General features: G+C 43.7%; 1 protein-coding gene across 1 annotated transcript; it reads right to left on the minus strand.

Moving 5' to 3' along the window:
- Positions 1–403: 403 nt before the first annotated feature.
- Positions 404–22,576, minus strand: bltp3a (bridge-like lipid transfer protein family member 3A). The gene is made up of 21 exons (XM_056274615.1): positions 22,507–22,576; positions 15,765–15,927; positions 15,168–15,206; positions 14,802–14,893; positions 14,509–14,698; positions 14,233–14,373; positions 12,559–12,729; positions 11,235–11,418; positions 10,933–11,019; positions 10,065–10,235; positions 9,264–9,409; positions 6,307–6,448; positions 5,847–6,040; positions 4,411–5,675; positions 4,086–4,252; positions 3,788–3,933; positions 3,396–3,546; positions 1,913–2,178; positions 1,489–1,597; positions 1,194–1,291; positions 404–555 (listed from the first exon to the last, which is right to left on the minus strand). Exons 1-21 carry the CDS (start codon positions 22,548–22,550, stop codon positions 439–441), a joined length of 4,083 nt encoding a protein of 1,360 aa, XP_056130590.1. The 5' UTR covers positions 22,551–22,576; the 3' UTR covers positions 404–438.
- Between the last annotated feature and the right edge of the window lie 3,162 nt (positions 22,577–25,738).

The raw sequence follows: 25,738 nt of genomic DNA on the forward strand, positions 1-25,738 counted from the left end.
TAATGCTGTTATTATTATTAAAGAATTATTTGGGGAAGAAATCAAGGGCATTGCTATTTACTGTTGCATGCTCTATGACTAAACACCCACATGGATGAGCTTAATTTACTGTCAACACTGAGTTGGATGAGAACTATATGTGAAAATCTGTATCAAGTATGGTAGTGAAAAACATTATCGACTGCCAGATGACAGGAGTAACTTCAATGAACCTATGAATTCCCCTTGTATTTTAGAATAGAGGCTCCAATGTGTTGTTAGGTCTGATACAGTGAGTGGACAGTGATCTGAAACCAAAGAGTCGTTTTTCCACAACGTGCCCGATGTCAAGACATATCCTATAAGAGTGTCGGTGGTTTCTGATCATCAACTTAATCCATCCCATTGCCCTTCCACTGCGAGAGAGGAGATCGGCTCTGACAGCGAAGACCAAGTAGCTCAGAGAATGAACGTGGGGTCAAATTTTCTGACCTCCAGAAGGAGGCGATCTCTGTCATTGAGGGCTTGGGACAGGGCAGCTTGGGCATCACACAGCTGAGATTCCAGGGACGGGTTCTGTAACAACAGCATTATTCACTTGGTAATAGAACACTTAAATAAGCTTAGATTAAGTGCTATTACAAGTGTTTGGATATCAGATTCTGACCAAGATAACAAGATGTAGATGGAGTTATGTAATGACATCATCATCACATATCACCAACATATATAGGTGCATTTCTAATTGTCAGCTGATGAGACAAGGACAGCAGTAACAGAGCTGTACTTGTGGAAAAAGATTACTGCAACGTGAGGAAGGCATGTGTATAAAGCTCAGATGAAAGCTGAAACAGAATGCTCAAAGTGAGATCTGACGGTATGATTTTCACTCCAATGCTGACATACTAACAGAAAAATACTTTCAGCCCTGTGAATGTGCCTCATTAGCATATCAACAGCTGCATCGGCCACATTGTTCATGCATTTTAGATCAACAGTCATTAAGAAATGCTGGCTGCAATGTGGGTTTTCTTTTTAATCGCAATTTAACACATGCATCTAATAAACACAAAAAACGTCCTATTTGTTGTTGGCCTGTGTTGTGGCTGGAATGCAAACACACAAGGCTGAAGGGACTTATGTGGTTACACAATTCCTTGGACAATCTGCAGAGAATCAGTTAGTGTGGCCGTTGGCCTCTGGCATTCTCCTACCTTGCTCTCTTGTTGCGAAACAGAACACAAACTGTTTTGATCTTTAAGGCAAGCCACAGGAGGACCAGCTGCATCTTTGGAGCCTGTGCCTTCACCAGCTGAAACGAAGAGGTGCAGAAATTAAGATCACGCTCTATTCAAGACTATTCAAGATTTTCAAAATCATGACAGCTAATTTTAGAAGCTTTGGCAATTTTGTGGTTTTACAGATGTGCTTTCAATTAGACATCACATTGTTTTTAGTGAAAGGCCGTGATCAAACTAAATGGTACAGAAATATACCCGTCTTTCTCACCTTTGAGCCTAAAAATGCCATCATCAGCACGTTCCAAGAGTACCTGGTCTAGAATGAATGTAGCTGGGACAGGCTGAGGGGCTGTAGGGTAGATTCTGGGGCCATCATCCTAGAAACAAGTATCCCAACAGTAACAATGATTATCCTTAATTGGCTCATTCCCCTGACACTAAAAGCACCATAAAAATACCCCGTTGTTGGTACAACTTCACATTTAATTTGACCAATTTAGGAAGCAGATTTTCAAAAAAATTGTTGCTCTTTTACCATAAAAGGTTTTCATGTTCAATGTATGAGAAAATTGCTGAGAAGTGAGTAAATGTGACAGTTAGTATACATTTACAATTTGTATTATGTGTACAGACCATGAACTACACAAATTGATTTTTCTCCTTAAAACACTCTGGTAGCATCATAGACCCACCTTTAGGGTGACTGTGATGTTGTTCAAGTGGATCTTCATTGGCTGGCCTTCAGCACTGAATTCATCTTCCAGAAAAGGTCCCAAGTTGGTCATGGTGGAAGCCAACAGCTCAGCCTTGCAGCCTTGTACTCTCAGCTCCAGGAAGCTCACAGACTCAGTAAGAGCTGAGCAGCAGCCTGCAGATGGACCCATTTCTGCCTTCATACAGATCATTGGAGTTCCCCTGATGCCCTGTCTGTCCAAGCTCTGGACCGACCCACTTGGAGCTGGACACATAACGGAACCAGAGCATCATTCAGCGAGCTGGGTATGCTGACATAACAAGCTGAATAATAACGCCCACATGGGGGAATTATGGGGTATGCAGATGCAAAAATTCAGTGAAAATCTGTTCAGCACTGTATCTGGTACATCTGGAAAACAGGACAGGTCAGCTTATTGTTTCTATGTAAACCAATAAGTACCAGAACCTATCTAAACCACATCTAACCACCATTAAATACTGCAAATATACAACATGCATGCCACTCTAAAGGTACAGCAAAGATTCATTTTCAAATGTGAATGAAAAGGGGTTCAGTGGAGACCTTGTTAAAACATTTTCTCTGTTAAGTTTTCCCATTTTTGACTGACGTTTTAAAACTGAATGATCGTGTCTTCTGAATTGTCACCGACAAAAATAAACTAACTTGAGAGATAACTAAAATTCTATCCTAACACTCAAAGCATTGGTTTTGGAGATCCATGTGCAGCTACGTTAGTTTCAGAATTCTAAATTCTACCAAGAAAATTCTTCAGTACGTGTTTTCAAAGCAAAAAGGACCTACAATCATATGAGTTGTAATGGTCTCCTAAACATCAGCGCATGTTAAGATCTTAAGATATCTTTAACAAGGCAATAACTTTAAAACACTTTGTGCCATTTTGGTTGGAAATACACTTCGCCAAAAAATTATAGTTTTAAAGATTGTACAAATCTACTTTATCCTCTATAACTACATAAAATGTACAAGTTACTGCTCCTGATAGTACCAGGCAAGCAGTGCAAATATCAGAGTTGTGTCCTTTTTAAACATAGATAAAAAAAATTTTTTTATGACAAACAAAAAACATTCATTCTGAGTATTTTGCTACCACAGTTATGCATATTTTCTCAACATGGTAGCAGCTCTCATTCCTATTTATTTTGGGCTTTTTATGGGTGAGCCATAGAGCACTTGAGTTCCCAGTAGTGCACACCCCTCTAACCCCTTCACTATGATTAAAGGCATTTCTTTTAGCTTTCACCATTACCATGAGTGGCCATCCTGGTTCACAATAAGGGAGAAACGGTGTGGTGATGGAAGAACATGGGCAACAAAAATGAACATGGAGAGAGGGCGTAAACTGACAGGATTCAACACGTTGGAAAGGTGGGAGGCCAGAAACAACATAATGACATTTTCCCTGGAGCGATCTCTGGGAGAGGTACAGTGTGGGTTACCTTGTATGAGACCACCTAGCAGGTCAGACATCCTGATGTTGCCAGTCTGCACTGGGATGAGATTCTGGGCTTCTAGGGCCACAACCTGATCTTCTCCCTTTGCTTCCATCACACAGGCTATCCCACTTAGAACCAGCAACAACACCGAAGACTGTAAAAATTACACAAAAAACAAAAACAAAAAACAAACACCCCAAACACAAATGATAAACTCCAGATCCAGACTTTCCTCTAACATAGCCCCAAAATGGTGGAACGAATTCCCATTCTCCACCAGAACTACTGACTCACTCAACACACACAGAAATATATTTACTGTAATTTATATCCATCTCTCCCACTTTGTTCATTCATCCTTCTGTCTCTTTCTCTAACACATGAGAACAACTCACCATATCATCAGTGTTGTCCTCGGTGCTTTGGGACAGTGAGCTGCTGAGGTCTGCTGTTGACCCTGCCTCTGTCCCAGGGGCAGGGCTGCCATGGTTAGCCATAGGAACTGAAGCGCTATTTGGGTTCAATGACTCCAAGCCTGATTCTGGAAGCACAATGCAAAAGAAAAAGAAATGAGTAACTGGGAGCGTTTCTCAATGTTCTTTTTACACTGGAGGTTCTCTCTTAATTTATAAAACTTATGCTAGATGCAAAAATTTATCAGTTGAGCTGTATAATGGACAGCAATTTATGCACCTGATCCCATGAGAACCACAAAGCGGTCGCTGGTGTCACTGTGCACAGAGAGGTTTTCATCTGGCAGGCTACCATCCAAGATGGCGCTATCAAAAGAATGCTGGGAAGGCGACGGCTTCATGGAGTGGAGGCGCAGGCTTGATTCCTCTGAGTGTTGGACCTGTTCTCTGTATATATATACACACACACACACACACACACACACACACACACACACAGAGTTGCTATGGACAGCCAGTAATAGCATGTGGTGAACAGTATGGGTTCCAGACTGATGAAGACCATTATGTTGCCAACAATCCAGCAAGGGAGCACTGGGACTTACTTTGCCTGGGAAGTGAATAGTTTGCTCATCCCTGAGCCACGACTCAGCATGCTGAAAGCATCTTTTGTTATAGAGAATGCCCCTTTGGTCAGGTCCAGAGAGGCACTGATGGCATCTTTGGTCACATCCTTAGTGGCATTGATGGCGCTGGACAGCTCTCCTTCTATGCTGAAGTTGGATGGATCGCGGGACAGGCCTTGTTGATGTCCAGGAGGAGAGAGGGGTGGTGAGAGAACAGGGACATCCCCCTGTGTAGTAATGCCTGCACCCTCTATCCCCTCCTCCACTGCTTCACAAGCCTCTTCCACTACCCCATCAGGCTCGTCCTGAACAAATGCAGCTAGAGATGTGTTGATGGTAGTGATACCATTTCCTATCCCGCTGTCTTCCAGGAGCTCTACATCATTGGAATGGTGAGTAGGGGAGATGTCAGAATCTGTTATGCTAGGGCTGTCCGTCTCTGGGGTATGGGGGACCTCCTCTGCTGGTTCAGTGAAAGCCGGAGGAAGCAAGAGTCCAAGTGCTACTGAATCAGCAATAAAGGCCAGACACACAGTTAGAGGTTTTGTCTGTTGGCCATGAGCCTGCTTAGCATCCCGTGTGTCCCGGCACAGCTCTGTGCCTAAGCGGGCCATGGTATCTTTCATCCTCAGCAGGGCCACATATTGGTAGTGGTTGAGCCACATCTTTACTGGAGTGATGGCCTGGGCCAGGAAGTGGATAGAGGCCAGTGAGACCTCTTCCTTAGAGTCTTGGCTGATGGTGGGGTGGCTTCCTTGCTCTGAGGAAGGCTCGTGGATTTTGTTGAGACTAGTGGTGGAAGAAGAAGAGCGACAGTTAAAAGCAGAGGGCTGGCACATCCAAACAGACATGGCAAAGGGTTCAACAAAGGGCTGGGTTCTGCCTTTGGGGCATCGACGGGCTCCGTCAAAGCCCAGTGTCAAACGGGACAGACTGAGTGACCAGATGTCTTGGGACCGAAGCTGCTTCCTTTCAGAGAGAGGCTGGGGCTCCAGATCCTGACAGTGCTGGAGGAAGGTGGAAGGAAGTGGTTGGAGGCAACTCTTGTCTCTAGGAAAAGGACAGGGTGGTGTGGGTTGAAAGAAGGGGTGGGTGGAGAAGCTCTTGTAGGCACTGTGGAGGTCAGCTCTCGTGCCATGGGGGCAGTGACGAGTGTTGCTGAGAACCATCTGGGGTACAGAAATACTGAGGGACCGGGGCCGCTCTGGATGGTCCAGGATGGAAGAATCCAGAGGAATTATCAGCTAGGGCGAGAAAGGAGAAATTATCAATGTCTTGCATATGAAAGAACAAATCACAGTTAGAGAATTTCATGGCCCCAGAAAGCTTTTTACAAGCATTCCTTAAATGAGTGTCCTAAGGTCTGCAAATAAGAGCAGCCAATGTAATGTACCAAAAAATCCTGTTATTCTAACCTTGAGCTGTGATGCATCCATGCGAACATCCACATGCTCCTCGGCCTTGCTGTTGTCTTGCAAATGGTAGAAGGCTTTCACCTGGTCTAGGGTGTGCAGCAGCCCCCTGGAAAACAGATTGATCCACAGCACACTGGCAGGGTCCACACAAAGCTGGAGGCCGTTCAGCTGGGCATACAGATTTGAGGTGGGCACTGGAAAGAGGGAAGAATAGGGAAAGAGAGGGGATGGTGCCGAGCACATGGCAAAGAGTTAAGAACTGAATCATGATCTACTGCCTAGTTCAAGTTTATTGGACTGAAAGTTTTAATCCTTTTCAGGAGAACGATCTGTGAAAAGTAACTTAAAAGGATTGTTCATGTCTGCGATCTTCAGTTGCACATATATTTGGGTTTGAGATTAAAAGGAAGAATTATGATCTGTGCATAAATGTAAGAAAATAAATTTGATTTGCTCATACCTGGTAAACCTGGGTTGTCAGGAAAGTAATATTCAGTAAATTGCAGGTGGATTGCAGGCACATTGTCTGGCAAGTGCAGAGCTTTACGGTTACAAGATATTAGGGACTGGGTCTTTTTGTTGTAGCGTCCCCCTGTAGACACCTAAATATAGAGGAAAGAAGTTTAGCACAGTTGTGAAAATTATCATACAAATTGAGAATTTTCTCTATGTTTGCAGGAATTTGTTTTATTAAGACCCTACAATAAGCAGTATAGAAATGTTCTCAATGACTTCTTCAAAAACCAAATGAAACAATATCCAGTTCATTTAATGACAGAAAACTTGTTTGGTCTTCCAGCCATTACCACTGTTTTCTGATGCAATTATAAGTTGAATTAAATATTGTTAAAAATGTCTAATCTTTCAATATATTTTGTGCTGAGATAATGCAATGGTCAAGCTGAGATGACCAGCAACAGACTAGAACTAAGGATTCCTCCAAAGGAAGCCACAAAAGTTGAAAATAGTCTGCAACTGATCAGATAATTGGATGGCAGTCTCTTCTCTTCTCTTCTTGTTGTGGTGGAGAAGCTTGCGTGTACTAATGATCCTAAGAGCTATGCTGTCTGGAGCTTGGCTCCTGGTAGGGTCACCCAAGGCAGATAGGTCAAGGCGGAGGTTCCAGATGAAGCGCACTCCAACAAAAACGTCAACGGCAGAACTGGCAGAAGATGTCTCCAGGTAACAACGGCAGTGAAGTTGGATGAAGGCTGCAAAAGATGGTGATCCCCAATTGTCTTGGTTTCCATGCCATTGGACTCTGGCCACCCCCTGTCAAGGACCGTGTGGTGGCTGTAGGCGCATCAGCCACTCCACGTAAAAAGCTGTCACGCGTAGGTGTCCTAAACAACAATCATACTCGACCCCGAGTGACCACTGATGATGGGATGACAGTCTGAGAATGTCATTAGCAAGATTCTGTCTGAAAACGATAGCACGGGTAGACTTCCAGCATTTCACCATCTGACTTGACACCAATGACTTGCCTGGTTAACCATTACCGTTTCTCTCATTTTCTACGTAGTAGGTCAGTTCAGATTTCAAGCATATTAATGATGATAACTATGCTTTTAAATACAGGTCATAATGTTTACATGTCAAGTGAATATCCTTTGTCAGTAAAGTAACCTTAACAACAGTGAATAGCCACACCGTTAAACATTACCTCTAGTCTGCCAGGGTCAAGATTTAATGTCAATGTAATTCTAACATTTATTCTAATATTTAACACCAGCTAACACAAGCAAGCTTCAGAGATTAACATCATGGCCAAAGTAGCCGAGAATCTTTCTTACTAGGTTAGTTAACTGTTAATCAATTTATTAGTTAATCGTAACGTCAATTATGGCAAGCTCAAGTTTCTAAGATGAAAGTGGTTAGTTAACTGTTAATCAGTTTATTGGTTAATCATAACGTCAATTCTGGCAAGATTGTTTCCTTTATTAGTCCCCTTGGGGAAATTCAGTTACTGCAAATTAACCCATCCTAGCTGTGATCTGTGTAGCTAGGAGCAGTAGGCTGCCGCCTTCATGCTTCACCCAGGGACCAATTCCAGTTCTTTTCCCAATGCCTTAGTCAGGGTCACAGACAGGAGTATAAACCGTAGGCGTTCGGGTGGTGTGGCGGTCTATTCCATTGCCTACCAACACGGGGATCAGCGATTTGAATCCCCGTGTTACCTCCAGCTTGGTCGGGCGTCCCTACAGACACAACTGGCCGTGTCTGCAGGTGGGAAGCCGGATGTGGGTATATGTCCTGGTTGCTGCACTAGCGCCTCCTCTGGTCGGTCGGGGCGAACAGCGTGATCCTCCCACGCGCTATGTTCCCCTGGTGAAACTCCTCACTGTCAGGTGAAAAGAAGCAGCTGGTGACTCCACATGTATTGGAGGAGGCATGTGGTAGTCTGTAGCCCTCCCCGGATCGGCAGAGGGGGTGGGATGGCTTGGAAGAGTGGGGTAATTGGCTGGATACAATTGGGGAGAAAAAGGGGGAAAAAATCCCCTCCTCCAAAAAAAAAGGAGTATAAACCCTAACATGCATGTTTCTTTTGATGGTGGGGGAAACCAGAGCACCCGGAGAAAACCCACCGCACACGGGGAGAACATGCAAGCTCCACACAGGACGACTTGGGATGACCCTCAAGGTTGGAAAACCCCGGGGTTCGAACCCAGGACCTTCTTGCTGTGAGGCAACAGCGTTAACCACTGCACTACCGTGCCGCCCAAGCTGTAGTTTCTAAGATGAAAATGGCTAGAGCTAGATGAATATACCAAACAAGCATTGGTTTACTAATTAAAGCATAGTTATCAACAACATTCATACGCTTGAATTATGAATGCCCCAAATTCTGAAAACCAACTCAGAATATCACAGATGCATTCTCATACAAACAATTAGGTACCATGCAATGGTCCTTCTCAGACCGGATCTCACAGAATGATATTCTCTGAACACCATTTAACCGCCTGACTGGTTACAGACCCTCTTGTTAAAGAGCTGCTATATAACAAACATCAACTGCAAGCTGTGGAATATGAAAATGCTGAACCAGCACATGAAAGAGTTTATCTTCCTGCAAATGAGGAACAACAAGCATCTCGTACTAGAAATAACTGCCACTGGCACTCGTGTCTGCAATTTGAAATGGCAGGGGGTTTCTTCACCAGCTGAAAGCATTCAAGTGAGGTGGAAAGGACATTCCTGTTATTGCTGTGGTTTTTGACACTCAATCAACACAAAAGGTATGACTAGTAGTTTTTTTTCTCTACAGAACAAGACCATTGTTTGTTGTATCTTTTTTTTTTTTACATGATTTTGTTTCCCCCCCCCCCACACACACACACAAATCAGCCGTTGAATGAGGACATTGTTAAGGAGATCTTAAAGCTCAAATAGGAACTGATAGGTGAAACTTGCCTGGTGAATGTTAAGGTCATCCATCCTGACCACCACACAGCTGGAGCGTAGCCTCTTTAGCGGTGTCCCTGGCAGTCCAGTGGCAGAGTTCCTTCTAGATGACTGAGACTTGTTAGAGGGGCTCAACTTGGGACTAGGCTGTCCATCTAAAGCAGGTGAACACAGTGTGATAGAAACTCCATTACAACAGGTTTTGACTACCCAAGGTGGAATTCTGTTTCTTGGCTAGACTACAGCTCTGATCAGCAGGGAGGTTATTTTTTTGGAGGGAGGGGGGTTCCCTCCCTTTTTCTCCCCAACTGTGCTTGGCCAATTACCCTATTTTTCGAGCTGTCCCGGTCGCTGCTCCACCCCCTCTGCCGATCCAAGGAGGGCTGCAGACTACCACATGCTTCTTCCAATACATGTGGAGTCGCCAGCCACTTCTTTTCACCTGACAGTGAGGAGTTTCGCCAGGGGGACGTAGCACGTCGGGGAATCACGCTATTCCCCCCAGTTCCCCCTCCCCCCTGAACAGGCGTCCTTACCAACCACAGGAAGCGCGAGTGCAGCAACCAGGAGACATACCCACATCCGGCTTCCCATCCACAGACACAGCCAATTGTGTCTGTAGGGATGCCAGACCAAGCTGGAGGTAACACAGGGATTTGAACAGGCGATCCCCATGTTGGTAGGCAACAGAATAGACTGCTACACTACCCAGATGCCTGTTTTTGTTATTCAAACAAATCCATTCCCAGAACATTCCTAGAACAAGGTAAATCTGTTTGCCATTTTGTAAATGCTATGCATCATCCATACTCTGAGCAGTCTTTGCAGGAGAGTCCTTGGCCGGGTGGAGCACCTCAGTTTGTGGCCCGGGGAACCCAGAAGCCTCCACTCGCTTCTGGAACTCATGCAACAGTTTCCCTGCCCACTGGGCCTGTGCTTCCATGGCCGCACTGTGGCGCTCCCAGTGCCGACATCCATCAGCTGGAGTAGAGAGGGATCACATAGGCTGATATCATTAAATGTGTACAGATCTCATATGCGACCAAAAATCTGCCAACTGTGACTAAACATTTTCATTGGTTGCACCAGTGCACCTGAAACTTAGCAGGTCTGCACACGTGTTTATGTGTGTAGCATTATTTTTTTCACACCCGCATTCTGAGAAGGCATCCTACTGTATCCCACTCTGCCTCTAATTGGCTCGGACACTGATATTCTTACCCTAATCATTTCACTCTTCATGTCTAAACCTAACCAATCTAACCAATGAAGGCAACAAGTACTAGCCAATCAGAGGCAGTGTAGTGCGGGTCTTGCGAAGACCAGCCATGAGATGCATTATAGATACATCTATGTAAGTAGAAAATGTCAATCTAAATATATAAATATATTTTAAGTTTGCAAAACAGTAAAAATAAATAATCAATTAGGGTATGAATACTTTCTGAGGCAACTATTTGTCTCTGGTATTCTGGTGGTCTACATTCAACAAGCCATGAATTCTAGTGAGAATAATAACAATGGGCTTGCTCTCCCAAGCTATTAGTCTGCCTGAATAGTAATCCTACTTAGAGGTAGTCCTTATGTTGTGGTACCAGTGGGAGCACTAAATAGCCTCAGGACAAACAGCAGTTAAATTAATAGCAAAGAGGCAAAAAGAAACAGCCACTAGCCTCACCAGGTCTGTGGATGGGATAGTAGTCAAACCCAAGTTTCCTAAACGTCAACTGCATGGCACCCTGGGAGCCTGGAGGGGGAGACTCATCTGTGTAACATCACATGACAGGGGTTAATAACCCGAGAAAGAATTAAAGCTCCATATATTTTGACAGCTCAAATGTTCAAAAAAAATAAATTCTAATGCTAGGTAAATCCGAGGAGAGGAACCAAGTTTTATACTTGAAAAAGCAAAAAACAAAGCCTTTTACATTTCGGGCTGTATGCCAGTTTTGATGCCATATGTTACGTTATCTGACCAACCTGGCTCTACTGAAGAGCTGTCATTGCATATGTGCAGGTCCAAGCGGGATATGAAGGTATGATAAGAAGACTCTTTGACATCATACAGGTCAAAGTACTGGCTTATGTTGCTGGAAGCCCCACTAGGAGGAGTGGGTTGTGGCTCTGTCCATAGGGTGTGGATACCAGGAGATGGAGGGGCAGTCTATGCCATAGAAGAGTTAGAAGATTCACATTGCCCTGAAGGTTTAGTAAGCTTCATATCACAACAAAATGCCTCAAGTACAAGCCTCAGCCTACATTAACTCCACAAGTATTGGGGGGGGGGGGATTACCAAACAAGGTGAATGACTATTTATACAGACAACACACAGTGTGTACCAGGGCAGCCTTGTACAAATTCATTTTGATTAAATTATTAAGATAAAAGAATGTCAATTTGTCCTTTGAGCCATGTCTTGATGGGAAACTGAGTTAGCCCTGATTATAATGAAATTATATAGCTAAAAATAGCATAGTGTCTCATGAGGAAAGAGAGTATGGTTTTTAACGTATCTTGTTTTACATAGTGGTCAACATAATCTGCACTTTTCAAAGCAGTTTTATATATTTGTCATACATAGAATAAATGTAATAAACGTTTCTTTAATGCCAAGCAAAGCATTACCTACCACCTGGTGAAATAAAAGTAATAAAAGTGATAGATCCAGGGGACATCATTATACATAGGATAAGTACACAACAATTTGGATGTGTTGTGGTAGTTATTTCAATTAAATCTTTAATTTTTTCCAATTGTACCCGGCCAATTACCCCACTCTTCCGAGCCAACCCAGTCACTGCTCCACCCCCTCGGCTGATTCCAGGGAGAGCTACAGACTACCACATGCCTCCTCCGATACATGTGGAGCCACCAGCCGCTTCTTTTCACCTGACAGTGAGGAGTTTTGCCAGGGGGACGTAGCACGTGGGAGGATCACGCTATTCCTCCCAGTTCCCCCTCCCCCCCGAACAGGCGCCCTGACAGACCAGAGGAGGCGCTAGTGCAGCGACCAGGACACATAACCACATCCAGCTTCCCACCCGCAGACACGGCCAATTGTGTCTGTAGGGATGCCCGACAAAGCTGGAGGCAACACGGGGATTTGAATCAGGATCCCCGTGTTGGTAGGCAACAGAATAGACTGCTACGCTACCCGGACGCCCCTTTCTTTAAAAATTATGAGTGGTACATTTGGATAAAGTACTGAAAGTAAAAAAGAAAAAAAAACTCCTTAAATAAATTATTCAAATCAAGCTTTAAATACCCGTAAGACAAACTAGGGAGGCAGGCAGAGGGCAGTACCTGGAGGGACTCAGCAGTCATGCTCTTTCTCTGCTGGGCAGACCTCTCCATTGCCTCGCTCAGAGACTTGGCATAATGAATGATAGCTTTGAGCTGGGAGTCAGTCAACACCCACAATAAATCGTCCAGTATGAAGAGCAGCTTGGACGCCAACACGTTACAGTCCTTCACCTATAGCAAGCCGTGGAAGAGAAAAAAGGTTTTTAATCAATTCATTTTCTCCATTTAGATTATGCTTGTGTAAAGTTCATAGATGAAAACTTGAAGTGTTGAAACAAAAACTATGAATTATAATGACATTTTCTTCAACGGATGAAAATGACACTAATACATCAAAAACAGATGTTGATCATGCCTGCCGGATATACATTCTTCTGAATCCTGGTTAGAACTTTTTATCCAATGTCAAGCATGTACTCAACAGAGGAAATTAAAAAAACAAAAAAAAACCCAGATATTTGACTGAAGTGAGACAAATACTATTGGATTTTGTTGACTAAAACTAATACTCAAATGTGACTAAAACTAATGTGCACTGTAGTCATCATAGTGCTACAGTAGATCAAGCTGTATGTTAAATTTTGATGATAACTATTCTAATATTCCAATTTTAATGGGGTTTTAATGGGAAAATTTGCTGATTTTCAACCTTATCTCTCCCTGTCTACAACAGGGACACCAGATGAAAAACATCAGAATTTGTTCCTAACAGTGACTGTGTTTCTGGAATAGCAGTGAAAGAGTTTTTTTCCACCCACTAAGTGACCTGTGGTGACGCGAGCTGACGGACAGAAAAAAAAAACAGCCTAGTTTAGCTCGAGTTTCAAATTTCCACCCTACCTTAAAAACACCATTCAAAAATCACATCCTTGTTCTCTTGGTTAAGCTACATTTCTTTTTAATTTTTCCCCCTTTTTCTCCCCAATTATATCCGGCCAATTACCCTACTCTTCTAAGCCGTCCCAGTCGCTGCTCCACCCTCTCTGCCGATCCGGGGCGGGCTGCAGACTACCACATACCTCCTCCGATACATGTGGAGTTGCCAGCCGCTTTTCACCTGACAGTGAGGAGTTTCACCAGAGGGACGTAGCACGTGGGAGGATCGTGCTATTCCCCCCAGTTCCCCCTCCCCCTGAACAGGTGCCCTAACCAACCAGAGGAGGTGCTAGTAGTGCAGCAACCAGGACACACACCCACATCTGGCTCCCCACTCGCAAACACGGTCAATTGTGTCTGCAGAGACACCCGACCAAGCCGGAGGTAACACGGGAATTCGAACTGTCAATCCCTGTGTTGGTAGGCAACGGAATAGACTGCTAAGCTACCCGGACACCCCTAAGGTACATTTGTAATGCTGAAATGACATCCCACAACATTAGCGCAGAGGACTTTATGGACGAGATAAAGAAGTTTGCCCGCAATATATTGTGGTATGTGTCGGCACCATGGGAAAGGCTATGTGAGCAGTAGGACACCAATTTCTCTATCAATATCATGCGCAGTGAGGATTTCACTAATTAAAATCAACTACATTACCCATGAGTCCTAACTACACACTAACAAAACCATCTGCGAAATGTTCCTTTAATATTCACAATTAAGAGATGACCATATCTTAACATGCTCATTTCAGAACGGGAGATGAAACTCAGCAGCCATGTGACCCAGTCTTACTCTGCGTTTGAGAGCAATGCGAATGCGTCCCTGGTTGGTGATGAGGCGTAGCGGAGTACTACCCAGGTCCTGGTCTTCACTTTCTATGGCATCCGCCTCGATTCGCAGACTTTGCCAGTTGATTTCCTTAAATGTTAATACCTAAAAAGGGGGGAATAGTTGGATCATCCAGCTCACCCACATGAGCGATGACACAGAGAGAAACACACAAGACACAAATGACCAGTACTGTCTGAGGCTAGGTAAACTAGATAAAATAAATGTTCTGTGTAGTACCTCTCCTCTCTTTGGGTCAGTGATGCGGGTGTAGCGGAGGTCACTGCGTTGCCATTTCGGGTTTAGGCTGTTGCCCTGAAGCTGCCAGAGTTCAAAGGAGGCGTGGAAGGCACGGGCTTGCACCTTGATGGTGATGGAGTTGATGACAACAGACATGCCCTCCACCACCTTCTCAGCAAAGCCGTACTCGCTGCGAGTGACAATATACACATGAACAAAGACAATGGCTGACAGCGCACAAAGTGTAGACTATTTAGCATCATATATGTCCTTGGCTTCAAGCACAGACTTACCTCTGGCCTGCTGTAATGGCAATAGGGGAGGGGCCATTAGGGGGGCGTGGCTCTTCACACGTCCTCATCTCTACCTCAACCTTATCCAGGAACTGTAAACAAGATATAGTGTACAATTCAAAAAATGTGAATAGAGATATAAAACGTATACCTTTGCCAATGAAAATATAATAAAGAACACACCTCGCTGAACCTTTTGTAACAGAACAGTCTAACAAAAGGTTTAAAAACAATGGATAGCATTAACAAAGCCATACCAAAGTCAGAGTATTGATGTGTAAATAGAGAGGGAGAGACTGAATTTTGCAGAAATATGTACAAAGCTGCAGTAGAACAGAAAATAACAAGGGAGACTGGTATTCCTACCAAGCAGATGGGGCTTGTTTTCAACTTTGTCCATTGTATCTGAAAAGACAAGACAGCAAGAAAGTTTCTGTACTGTTACAGCTTTTATCATCATATTGTGCATTTGCTAGTTCACTGTAAGAGTACACACTTTTTTCATCTTGCTTCATACACGGTCTTAAGTCTTGCTTTATATACATTATCCTAAAGACAAAATATTAAAAGGGAACATCTTGGCATCAGGAGCATGGAACCCAGCTAGGTCACTTCCTGTCTGCTCAAATCTCTAAGAATCTCTCTAGCCTATGGCCTTTTATGTCTCTTTGGATCACAGGATGCCTCTTATCTATAACCAGCAGCGGGTCTGGAGGTTGACACTAACCACATCGATGTGTCATTGGCTGTGTCTGTTATGCTGCCACAGCCAATTTCCTCCATGGCTCACTGGTTCTATTTCCTGTTATGGCACAGTAAAATGGTCATAATCTAGTCTGAATTTCAACAGCAGGCCCTTCGTTGTTAATAAGCATTACTATTTTGAGCCTTGGGAAAAGGAGGTGGAGGTACTCTAGGCCTGAGATTAGCCACCCCATCTGTTTTGATGGATGAGTGACATACCCTGATGGCAGCTTTGTTGCAGTAGACCCGAGTGACAGCTAGCCAGGTAGGCAAGTCAAGCATGTTTTGCAGAACCTCTTCATCCAACTCCAGGTTGGACAGCTGCCCCTCCCCTTTCAACGTACTCAGATTGATCTTGTCTGGAGACAGATTCTTGGTGAACCTGGGATTAAGGAAGACAAGCTGTTGGAGCAGTTGCAAAAAAAATGCATGTTCATACATGCAAGTATATCCCTGTACCTGGCATATTAATTTATTCATTCCACTTCAGGATTGCTGGGGATCACAGCATATTCCAGCAAGCACTGAGTAGAAGGCAGGGACACACACACACACACACAGACACAGACACACACACACACACACACACACACACACTCTCCATTCATTCATTTGGGGCAAGAGTCTCCAATGTACCCACCATGCATGTCTCTGGACTGTGGGGGGAAAGTGGACTACTCAAAGGAAATCAACTAGGTACTGGAGTACATGCAAACTCCATACAGAAGGACTGGCATAGAACCATCATGTTCAAAGGTAGCATTGCTTACCGCTAGGGCTCCAACCAACAATTATTTTTATTAGCCCATACATTAAATTATCCAATATATTTTCACTGGGAGTGACGAAGAAGGACAGGATTAGGAATGAGTATATTAGAGGGACAGCTCAGGTTGGATGGTTTTGAGACAAAGCAAGAGAGACAAGATTGAAATGGTTTGAACATGTGTGGAAGAGAGATGCTGGGTATATGCTGAATATGGAGCTGCCAGGGAAGAGGAAAAGAGGAGGTTTATGGATGTGGTGAGACAGTACATGCAGGTGGCTGGTTTGACAGAGGAAGATGCAGAGGACAGGAAGAGATGGAAATGGATGATCCGCTGTGGCGACCCCTAACAGGAACAGCCGAAAGTAGTAGATTAAATTATCTAAAAAAAAATTTCTTTTCAATTTAACAATTGACCTGACCACCAACAAATGGTCAAAGTCTGCTCTGTTCAGCAAAACTAACGAATTGGAACTTGATATCGGACAATATGTAAAGATTCGTCTTTATGCATGCTCAATAATCCAGGTAAGAAGATCAAAGGAAGCTGAATCAGTTCATCTGGACACAACATTTATCGAGAGAAATATTTCACCACTCATCTAAGTGACCTCTTCAGTCTCAACTGACTGCAGGTATCCCCACCCTTATAAACAATACAGTGGCATAACGACCAAAAACAACGATCGATTTCATTACGCAAATTGGCGTAATCATTAACTAGATTTACAATGGCCATGTGTACAATTCACAGAGAATTTGGGAATGTTTGCAAACACAGTATTGTAAGATGGCAAAAGATGTACGTACTCTTACCCCCCCCCCCCCCCCCCCCCGGGTTCAGGGATAGTCTTTCCCTCTTCACATAGATGGCATCTTTGACTCCCCGTTCAAACCAGCGTTCCTCCCTATCAAGGACATGCACATCCTCATCTTTGAAAGAATAGCCACTGGCCTGTAGATGGGTGTGGACTGCGGAGTCCTCTCTTCTCGTGAGTTCCTGTTGATGAAGCAGTGGGGGTAGTCCGTATGAAACTACAAAATGACCCCACCCTTAGTAATAGGACCACCCTTAACAGTGACCAAGTGTGTCTGCTCCTGAAGTTGTGTCCTCAGTCCACGTACTTCAGGGAGCAGTACAACAGGCAGAAACATGGGTGTGCTATGGGTTCCCCAGTCTCAACTGTAGTGGCCAACTTGTAGAGGAAGAAGTAGAAAAGAAGGCTCTGATGACCTATACAGGGGCACCACCTAGCCATTGGTTCAGATTTGTAGACGACACCTGGGTTAAAATTAAATCTCAGGACGTACCACATTTCAATGACTACATTAACTCTGGACAACCACATCAAGTCCAGCAGGGAGGATATGAAAAATGACAGGTTAACCCTCTTAGACTGTAAAATTGCAACTGGTGATGGAGGACATTTGATTGTTAATGTTTACTGTAAACCGGGACGACACGGTGGCGAATGGTTAGCGTGGTCGCCTCACAGTAAGAAGGTCCTGGGTTCGAGCCCCGGGATAGTCCAACCTTGGGGGTCGTTCCGGGTCGTCCTGTGTGGAGTTTGCATGTTCTCCCCGTGTCTGCGTGGGTTTCCTCCGGGGGCTCTGGTTTCCTCGCACAGTCCAAAGACATGTAGGTCAGGTGAATCGGCCGTACTAAATTGTCCCTGAATATAAATGTGTGTGGGTGTGTGTGTATGTCAGCTCTGTGTGACAGTCTGGCGGCCTGTCCAGGGTGTCTCCCCGCCTGCCGCCCGATGACTGCTGGGATAGGCTCCAGCATCCCCGCAACCCTAAGAGCAGGATAAGCGGTTCGGAAAATGGGTGGATGGACGTTTACTGTAAACCAATACATACTGATCAGTACTCTTTTGTACTGTACTCTTTTGAGGTTTGACTCTCATCATCCACTGGAGCACAAACTAGGGAGTCATCAGAACACTGTACCACTGAGCTGACAACGCCCCCACCGACACAGCAGCCAGGGGAGGGTAGAAATCCTACATTAAACAGGCCCTGGTTAAGTGTGGTTATCCTAACTGGGTGTTTGTCAAAGCCAGGAAGACACCCAAACATACACCAGCTGATCGAAGAGAAGAGAAAGACAACAGCTGCCTAAGCAAAAACCAGTGGTGATTCCATATGTGGCGGGAGTGTCACAACAGTTGAGATGCGTATTTTCCAAACATTGTGTCTCAGTTGCTTTCAAACCCCAAAACACGCTGCGCCAGAAATTGGTCCACCCCAAGGATCAGGTCCCCCGGCACAAACAGAGCAATATAGTGTACGCTGTTAAGTGCCAGGAGGATTGCCGTGACTTGTACATTGGGGAAACTAAACAGGCGCTGGCCAAGAGGATGGCACAACACAGAAGAGATAACATGTCAGGCCAGGACTCCGCAGTCTACATCATCTACAGGCCAGTGGCCACTCTTTCAAGGATGAGGATGTGCACATCCTTGATAGGGAGGAACGCTGGTTTGAACAGGGAGTCAAAGAGGCCATCTCTGTGAAGAGGGAACAACCATCCCTGAACCGAGGGGGGGGGGGGGGGGGCTAAGAGTACATCTGTCGCCATCTTACAATGCTGTGATTGCAAACATTCCCAAATCCTCTGTGAACAGTACACATGGCCATTGAAACTCTAGTTAATGGTCACACCTATATTTGCATGTGAAACTAATCATTCAGCCGTTATGCCACTGTATTGTTTATAAGGGTGGGGATACCTGCAGTCAGTTAAGACTAAAGAGGTCACTTAGATGAGTGATGAAATGTTTCTCTCGATAAACGTTGTGTCCAGATGAACTGATTCAACTTTCTCTGATATGTAAAGATTCATTCTCAGAATCGGTATTGGCAGTGAAAAAGTGACATCAGTGCATTCCCACTTTGACAGAGGTTTTTCAGCTGAGTGAGTCATCCTGGGCAGCTGGAGCCGTCTGTTTATGAGATTCAAACAGCAGTATTCCCCATCTGCCAGAACATCTCTACAGGTGCTAATACATTCCACTGGCGGCCAAGAATAGACTACAGCATAGCACGGAAAGCAGCGATGGTAACAGCAATTGGTGCAAACTTACTTGTTAAATATCCCATTTCAAATTCACATTCATCATGACTGGAAAGCAAACACTGTGTTGACCTTTATTGCCACTAAACTGCCAAGCACCAACGGTGCAAAACAAGCAGCCAAATTTCAAATCAAGCAAAGAAGTTTAACTCATGATTTAGTAGTTTTTTGTTATACACATTACTAGATCGATGACTTGCTGTATCTGATAAATAGGATAAGCCAACACGTGCTTTCCCCACACAGTGAACAATAACACCAACACCACTCCTCTGACCTCCTCTCTTTCATTTCGATCACAATGGTCAGCCTGTTTTGAGGCTATTCAAGCGGATCATTCATAATGGAAAAGGTCTGGGGTCATCTCTTCTTCCAATCTTAATGTGTCCCATTACTCTTAAACTCTTCAAGCTAATTTTACCATCCGATAATAAGATGCAGAGTAAACCAACAGTAAAAGATCCCATGTGAAAGGGGGGGAAAAAGGAACTAGGTTGTTATAAAACACGATATTTCTAATACAACTGTTGCTTTTGAACAGGTAAGATATGATAGTGTTTAGGAAAAGTTGGGTTATACGGTATGTGATTTGGTTCCTCTGTACAGCAGAGTATGGAGACACAAAATACAACTGGCCAGAGATGGGTAATTGTGAAGATTAGCATGGTTTAAGGAGGACAAAAATTCCAGGGTTTATCAAAAGAGTCATTGTACAATGTTGGCTTGGTACACAACTGCTTGGTTGAGGCCCAAATGTATCGTACAAAAATGTGTCTAAAAGAGTACAAAAGTTCACCCAACCAGTAGTTAATCTAAAACTACTGACCCACTGGTGGACAGAGATGTAAATCCTCTTAAATTTTGGGTTGAGATTACGTATTAGGAGCTAGACACTTTGCCATCGTCATCCACGTTGCACAAATTCTTGCCACAACCAGGTATGTATTCTATGGTTAGCTCAGCATCCTGATTTGATTTTGCCATCATTTTGCACATGAAATGAGTAAGATGATCGGAGCGGACTAGGTAAAAGAACAAATTATTGATACGGGAATACTGACCCCAGGCAAAATGAGTCAAGAAGGTTGTTGGGTCAGTTTATGAGGAAGTTTTAAGTATACTACAAATTTAGGGAGCAGGTTGACAATGTTTACATCAGATCATTGTGCTAGCAGGATGCAGGACAATTGAAAAGGGACTGTCAAGAAAGGTAGGGCTTAAAAGCCTATTTTGCCAAGCAAGTTAAGAAAACACAGATGTGCTTCCAAAGCTGTCATTTTGTCCACTGCAACCCTGTGATAGGAAAACTTTTTTTTTATTAGTTGAGAAAGCCTAGTATTAACAACCACTCACTTTCTGGTCAATTTTAAATTTTTCTCATGTCCAGTTGGGGCAAAAAGACCTCCCATTACATGCAGAATCACAAAACAAGAGAACTATTGCCAATACAGCCTGATAAAGAGAGACTGTGCATGACAAAACAGAATGCTGTGCGCATCTTAGATAGTATTACACTGCAAAAATGAACCAAAACCAGGTGTAGAAAAACGGCTGCAGGCAACGGTGAGATAACGCTGTAGATAACGGCAATATAATTTGATAATGTGCCATAACAGTAAAATTCCCATGGGCTTTTGGCTGGTCTCGAGCCGATTACTCCAATCCAACCGCAGCCTCAGTTCAATCACAGCACCATCCTCAGTAAGCAGCACTCAAACCCTTCATGGAGTCAAGTCCAATTTATTCAACAGCCACAACAGATCAAAGTTAGAGATCTAGTCATCGTTTCTACCAAAGGGCAGTTTGCTGTCAAAAAAGAACAAATGGCTAAGCGGAGAAAACATAACCGAATCAAGTCACAAAGCTAACACAGAACAGACACACTGTTGTTACCCAATGCTTTTCTTTTTTCTTCTTTTTTTACACTTTCAGAACTTGATTTTCTTCTGAATTCAACACTAACAAGGCTATCAAAATAAGTCAGTTTAGCAGTCAATCCATGCGTGCCTGGAACAACACTCGTAGCTGGAGTTTCATGCCTAAACACTTTTCAGTTGAGACGTCACTGCATGTATGCAAAGGTTTGATATGGCTACATATCACTCTCCATGATTGATCAGAGAATTAATTATGCAATTAAGAAAACTTTGCAGCCTCACGTTTAGTAGACTTTTAGATCATGGTAAAACCTGACCACAATGTGGGGACATTTGTTGGACATTGTGGTCAAACTCTGAGCTATGCTTTCTAAACACATACATGTGATCTGGCTTGTGCTTGTGACTCAATAAAACACATACATATCCAATGTTTAATTTATATGTGTGATGGCGAGTGTTCAAAAATTGTGTTTAGGACACTATAAAGGCCAAATTCTGTAAAAGCATCTAAAAGTAATATAGCCTGCCTGATATAGGATTAAGCACCGGCATATAAACTAAAGGAATTAGCGTTGACACATTCACCAGATGATAAACCCGTCTAACTAGACAGTTAGATTAGAGGCCTGTTTCTACTAATAAAGACGTTTCTCGTTTTAAAATTCCAGCTGTTAAACCACGCAGCCACTTCTAATCTCTAAGCACTTCAGGATACCGTAGCGAAAGGGTTTCAACTAACACAACCACCCTACATCGCTTTTTATCTTTCAATTCACAATTCGTGACCATTTTAAGACATCTTAGCTCCACAGTATTTTAGTGTTGCTCAGAGGCACTTTTACAAGTCACAACAAGCAGAGCGTTTTCAAGGGTGATGGGGGGATATTTGGGCCCACAGTCCCATGGCCGAACGCATTATTATATTAACCATGCATGCTTATTGTTAAGCAAACATAACGTTACAACAATGTTGAAATATTAGGCTAATTCGGGTCAAGTTGGGCTGGTTGTCTTCCCTATACTGTCTCACTACCAGTTTACCTCCAGCACCACTCAACATGGCATAATGTGCGGCGTGAAGCAGCCCTAGGTGATGTTAACGTGTAGGTTAGTTAAAACGTTAGTTAGCAACGTACTGTGGTAATCTAACAACACGGTCAAGCATGAGACAGAACCAGAATCAGAAGAGAATGGACTAGGTTAGCTAGCTAACGTATAGCCAGAGGCGACACTTACCTAGACAAATGTTTCAGAATTTGCTTTTTTATTATCGCGGCCATTTTAAATCCAAATATTTAACTGTCCTTTGGCTAAAAAAGAACAAGAAAAAAAGCATATACTAGCTTGGAGGTATGTTCAATAATATACACCGCACTCCACGTCGCATCTTGAGAGAACACTACCCGAGCCAGGCTCCTCTACTGCCGGACCCAGAGGAGCTCCGACACGCCACCGAGACGGAGACTAAAATAATCATGCAACGACATCTGGTGGATTTCTGTGGAAACTCAACCGGGGCACAAAAAAAATCATTCCAATAACGCCAAAGCAGAATGTAAACACAACCAGCTAGTGTTAGCTTATCTAACAGTCCTTTCTGCCTGTTTCATTTATCAACATGTTTTTTTCATCTGTGCATTGCGTTTAGTGTAAAGCGCATTACTTTGTATTGCAATGTACGAAATGTGCATTCAAATTCGAAATGTATAGATTGATTGATTGATTGATTGATTGATTGATTGATTGGTTGATTGGTTGGTTGGTTGGTTGGTTGGTTGATTGGTGGGTTGGTTGGTTGGTTGGTTGGTTGATATAGGGGGGAAAACGTTAGGAACAGGGGATTTGCCTCCTTGCGTTAAAGTCATTAATTCTGAACTGGTTCATATAATAAAGCGCCACACAGAAAGGAAAGATAAGACGCTAACTTGCGTTCATTGAAAGATACAAACAATTTAGTAAACTTGCTTGAATTTTGTAGAGCAGACGTGCAAGTTTTTTTAATATGAATTCTAAGGTAAGAACAGACTAACCTGTGACATAAAACAGTTTATTATTCAACAAAAAAACAGAAAGAAAAAAGAAACATGATGAAACTAGAACTTTTCTTTGTCATCCCCAAGGAAATATTCTAAAGTAGGCAATCAATTATTGAATTGCATTTTAATTCAATTTGGATTTTATAATAATAATAATAGAAATAAAATAATAATCTTGTATTTTGTCTTTACTAAAGCTAAAACAAAGTCACAACATTATGGGTTGGTGCATACATTTATGACAAATCGCCCGCTCAAAAAACAGATCTTATACGAAGAAAAAAGGAGTACAGAGCATAACATAAAAACATAAAGTGCCCAATATTAGCACAAGATATATACGTCCTTAAACCAAAACCATGACGAGAGTGACCCAATAAACCCCACGCCCATACTGTGGAATGCAGATTGAGTTGATGCAGCCGCAAGAGTCTCATTGGATAAAGCATCATCTGGTCTATCAGTACCAATGGCATAGAAAGTTGAGTCTGTGTTGTGGACAGCGGTTCTAAGGTCCTGGACCATGTCTAGAGGCTCTGCCAATGCTGTTCCGGTGGTTGTCCGAGGAGCATTCACCTTTTGAGGAATGGTGGACGAGCCTACAGCTCCAATAAATTCTCCAGTGGATGTCCTGATAAGGACATACAAGTCCCAGGGACCTTTGGGTGATGACTAAGCAATTTGAGTGTACGGGTTCATGTACCAAGTGGCATTTTCTAGGTAGACTGGCGGGTACAAGGTAAAGTTCACCCAAGGAAGGAATTCTGCTTCTCTTACATCACAGCCCCAATAAACAGCAAGGGGTCCATGTATGGTCCCAGTGACGTCATCCCTGCCCAAAAGGTGCCTCAACAAGGAGGTGTAATCAAGCAAGGACTGCGATGTTGCAGTGACCAGTAAACTTCAAGCCAGCCTTTCTCCCAGAGTCCCCTCTGCCAGTTGCTTGCTTATTGTGTCCATAATGTACTGTTGTGTAGTGTCCCTAGCAGTCTGAGTGTGGCTAAATTTGCAGACGATGTTGTACTGGTCAAGTACCATCTTTGGAAAGGATGCGTGGAGCTTGTCAACAGCAATGTGACTTGGGAAGTCATAGTGAGTCACTACGAGATCTTCCTCTTCAGAGTTTGGGGGAAAGGTTTTCTCGGGAAAGGAAACGCTTACTCCTGACCTTAAAGTATAGAACCCGGAGGATGTAGTATCTATTGATGAGCATAAACTGCAGTCATCAAAGGAGCAGCAAATATATGTGGGGACATCAACGACATGGCAATTGTTATATCTTTGGGCTCAGTGCAAAGGCAGTTGACCGATTTGTATCTCTGCCTGCTCATTGCCCATATATTAAGCAATCCGTCTTTAGGGTACCACCAGTCACTACAAACATCTTCAGGGAAATTGGAGACGGCAACACAACCTTGGTGTTCACGAACATGGAAAAGTAAAGAATCACAGTCCTGGAAGATGCCCCAAGATGTTTGTGTGATATAGTCCCAACACTCTTGGCGTTTTGTGCTAACTCTTTCAGTGGTTCTTTCTGCTCTGGAAACGATATGACTGCTAATATTAGATGACGAGGGCCGCGAGATGGATGGAGGGCTAATGTGGATGGAGCTAGGAGTCACTGATGTATCACAAACAAATGTGTTGAAAACCGAAGGCATCCTCCTCACTTGGGCTACTGGAAGGGCCAGGACATGAAGCAGGATCGGTTGGATTGGTAGGTGTGTGATGCTGAGTTATGGCCCTGGACAGGTCCACTGTAGGCCCTGAAGGAGCAGAGGAAACGTACACTGAAAGGGCAAAAGAGGAGATACCTCTTTCAAGTCAGGTTAATTTGGTCTCGATGATTTCGATATTGTTGAGAAAAATGTTTTTCACATCCACGTGGAGATTACCACGAGAATACTCATGCATTTCCCTGTTTAGGCTGTTCACTACTGCCATGAGTGCTTCAGAGACGCTGGCCCCAGACTCCTGCATTCCCTGAACAAAGCACTCCCCGCTGCACGGCAGCTTGGAAAGTTCGAGAAATTCCACTGTCTCCCGGGTTGCTTGAGACGCACGCTCGGCCAGCTTCTTGAGCTTCCGCCCCTCCACTTGTTGCCTCCTGGTCGTCGCCTTCACCATCACTGTCGTTGGTGGCCCCGGCACTTCCCTCTCCTCCATCCAGAGAAATCTGATTTGCCAGTTCTGCCAGAATCTTCAAAGCTATTTTCTTTTGGTCCATGTCACACTAGCTTGTCCAATATTCCAATACTAATAACCGACTACTACTACTACTACTACTACTACTACTACTACTACTACTACTACAACTATTACTACTACTACTTTCGGCTGTTCCCATTAGGGGCTATCACAGCGTTTCCATCTCTTCCTGTCCTCTGACTTATGATCCGCATATTTGATTTAGCAAAGATTTTACACCGGAT

This window comes from Lampris incognitus, chromosome 2, assembly GCF_029633865.1.
Source record: "Lampris incognitus isolate fLamInc1 chromosome 2, fLamInc1.hap2, whole genome shotgun sequence".
NCBI lineage: Eukaryota > Metazoa > Chordata > Actinopteri > Lampriformes > Lampridae > Lampris > Lampris incognitus.

Bases quoted from the DNA above. Each gene is read 5' to 3' on its own strand.
- bltp3a (XM_056274615.1), bottom strand. From the start codon at position 22,550: ATGGCCGCGATAATAAAAAAGCAAATTCTGAAACATTTGTCTAG. The intron at 14,894-15,167 runs GTAGGAATACCA...TCTTGTTTACAG, and splicing joins AAACAAGCCCCATCTGCTTG to TTCCTGGATAAGGTTGAGGT. The intron at 1,598-1,912 runs GTGGGTCTATGA...ACTTGTTTCTAG, and splicing joins ACATCACAGTCACCCTAAAG to GATGATGGCCCCAGAATCTA.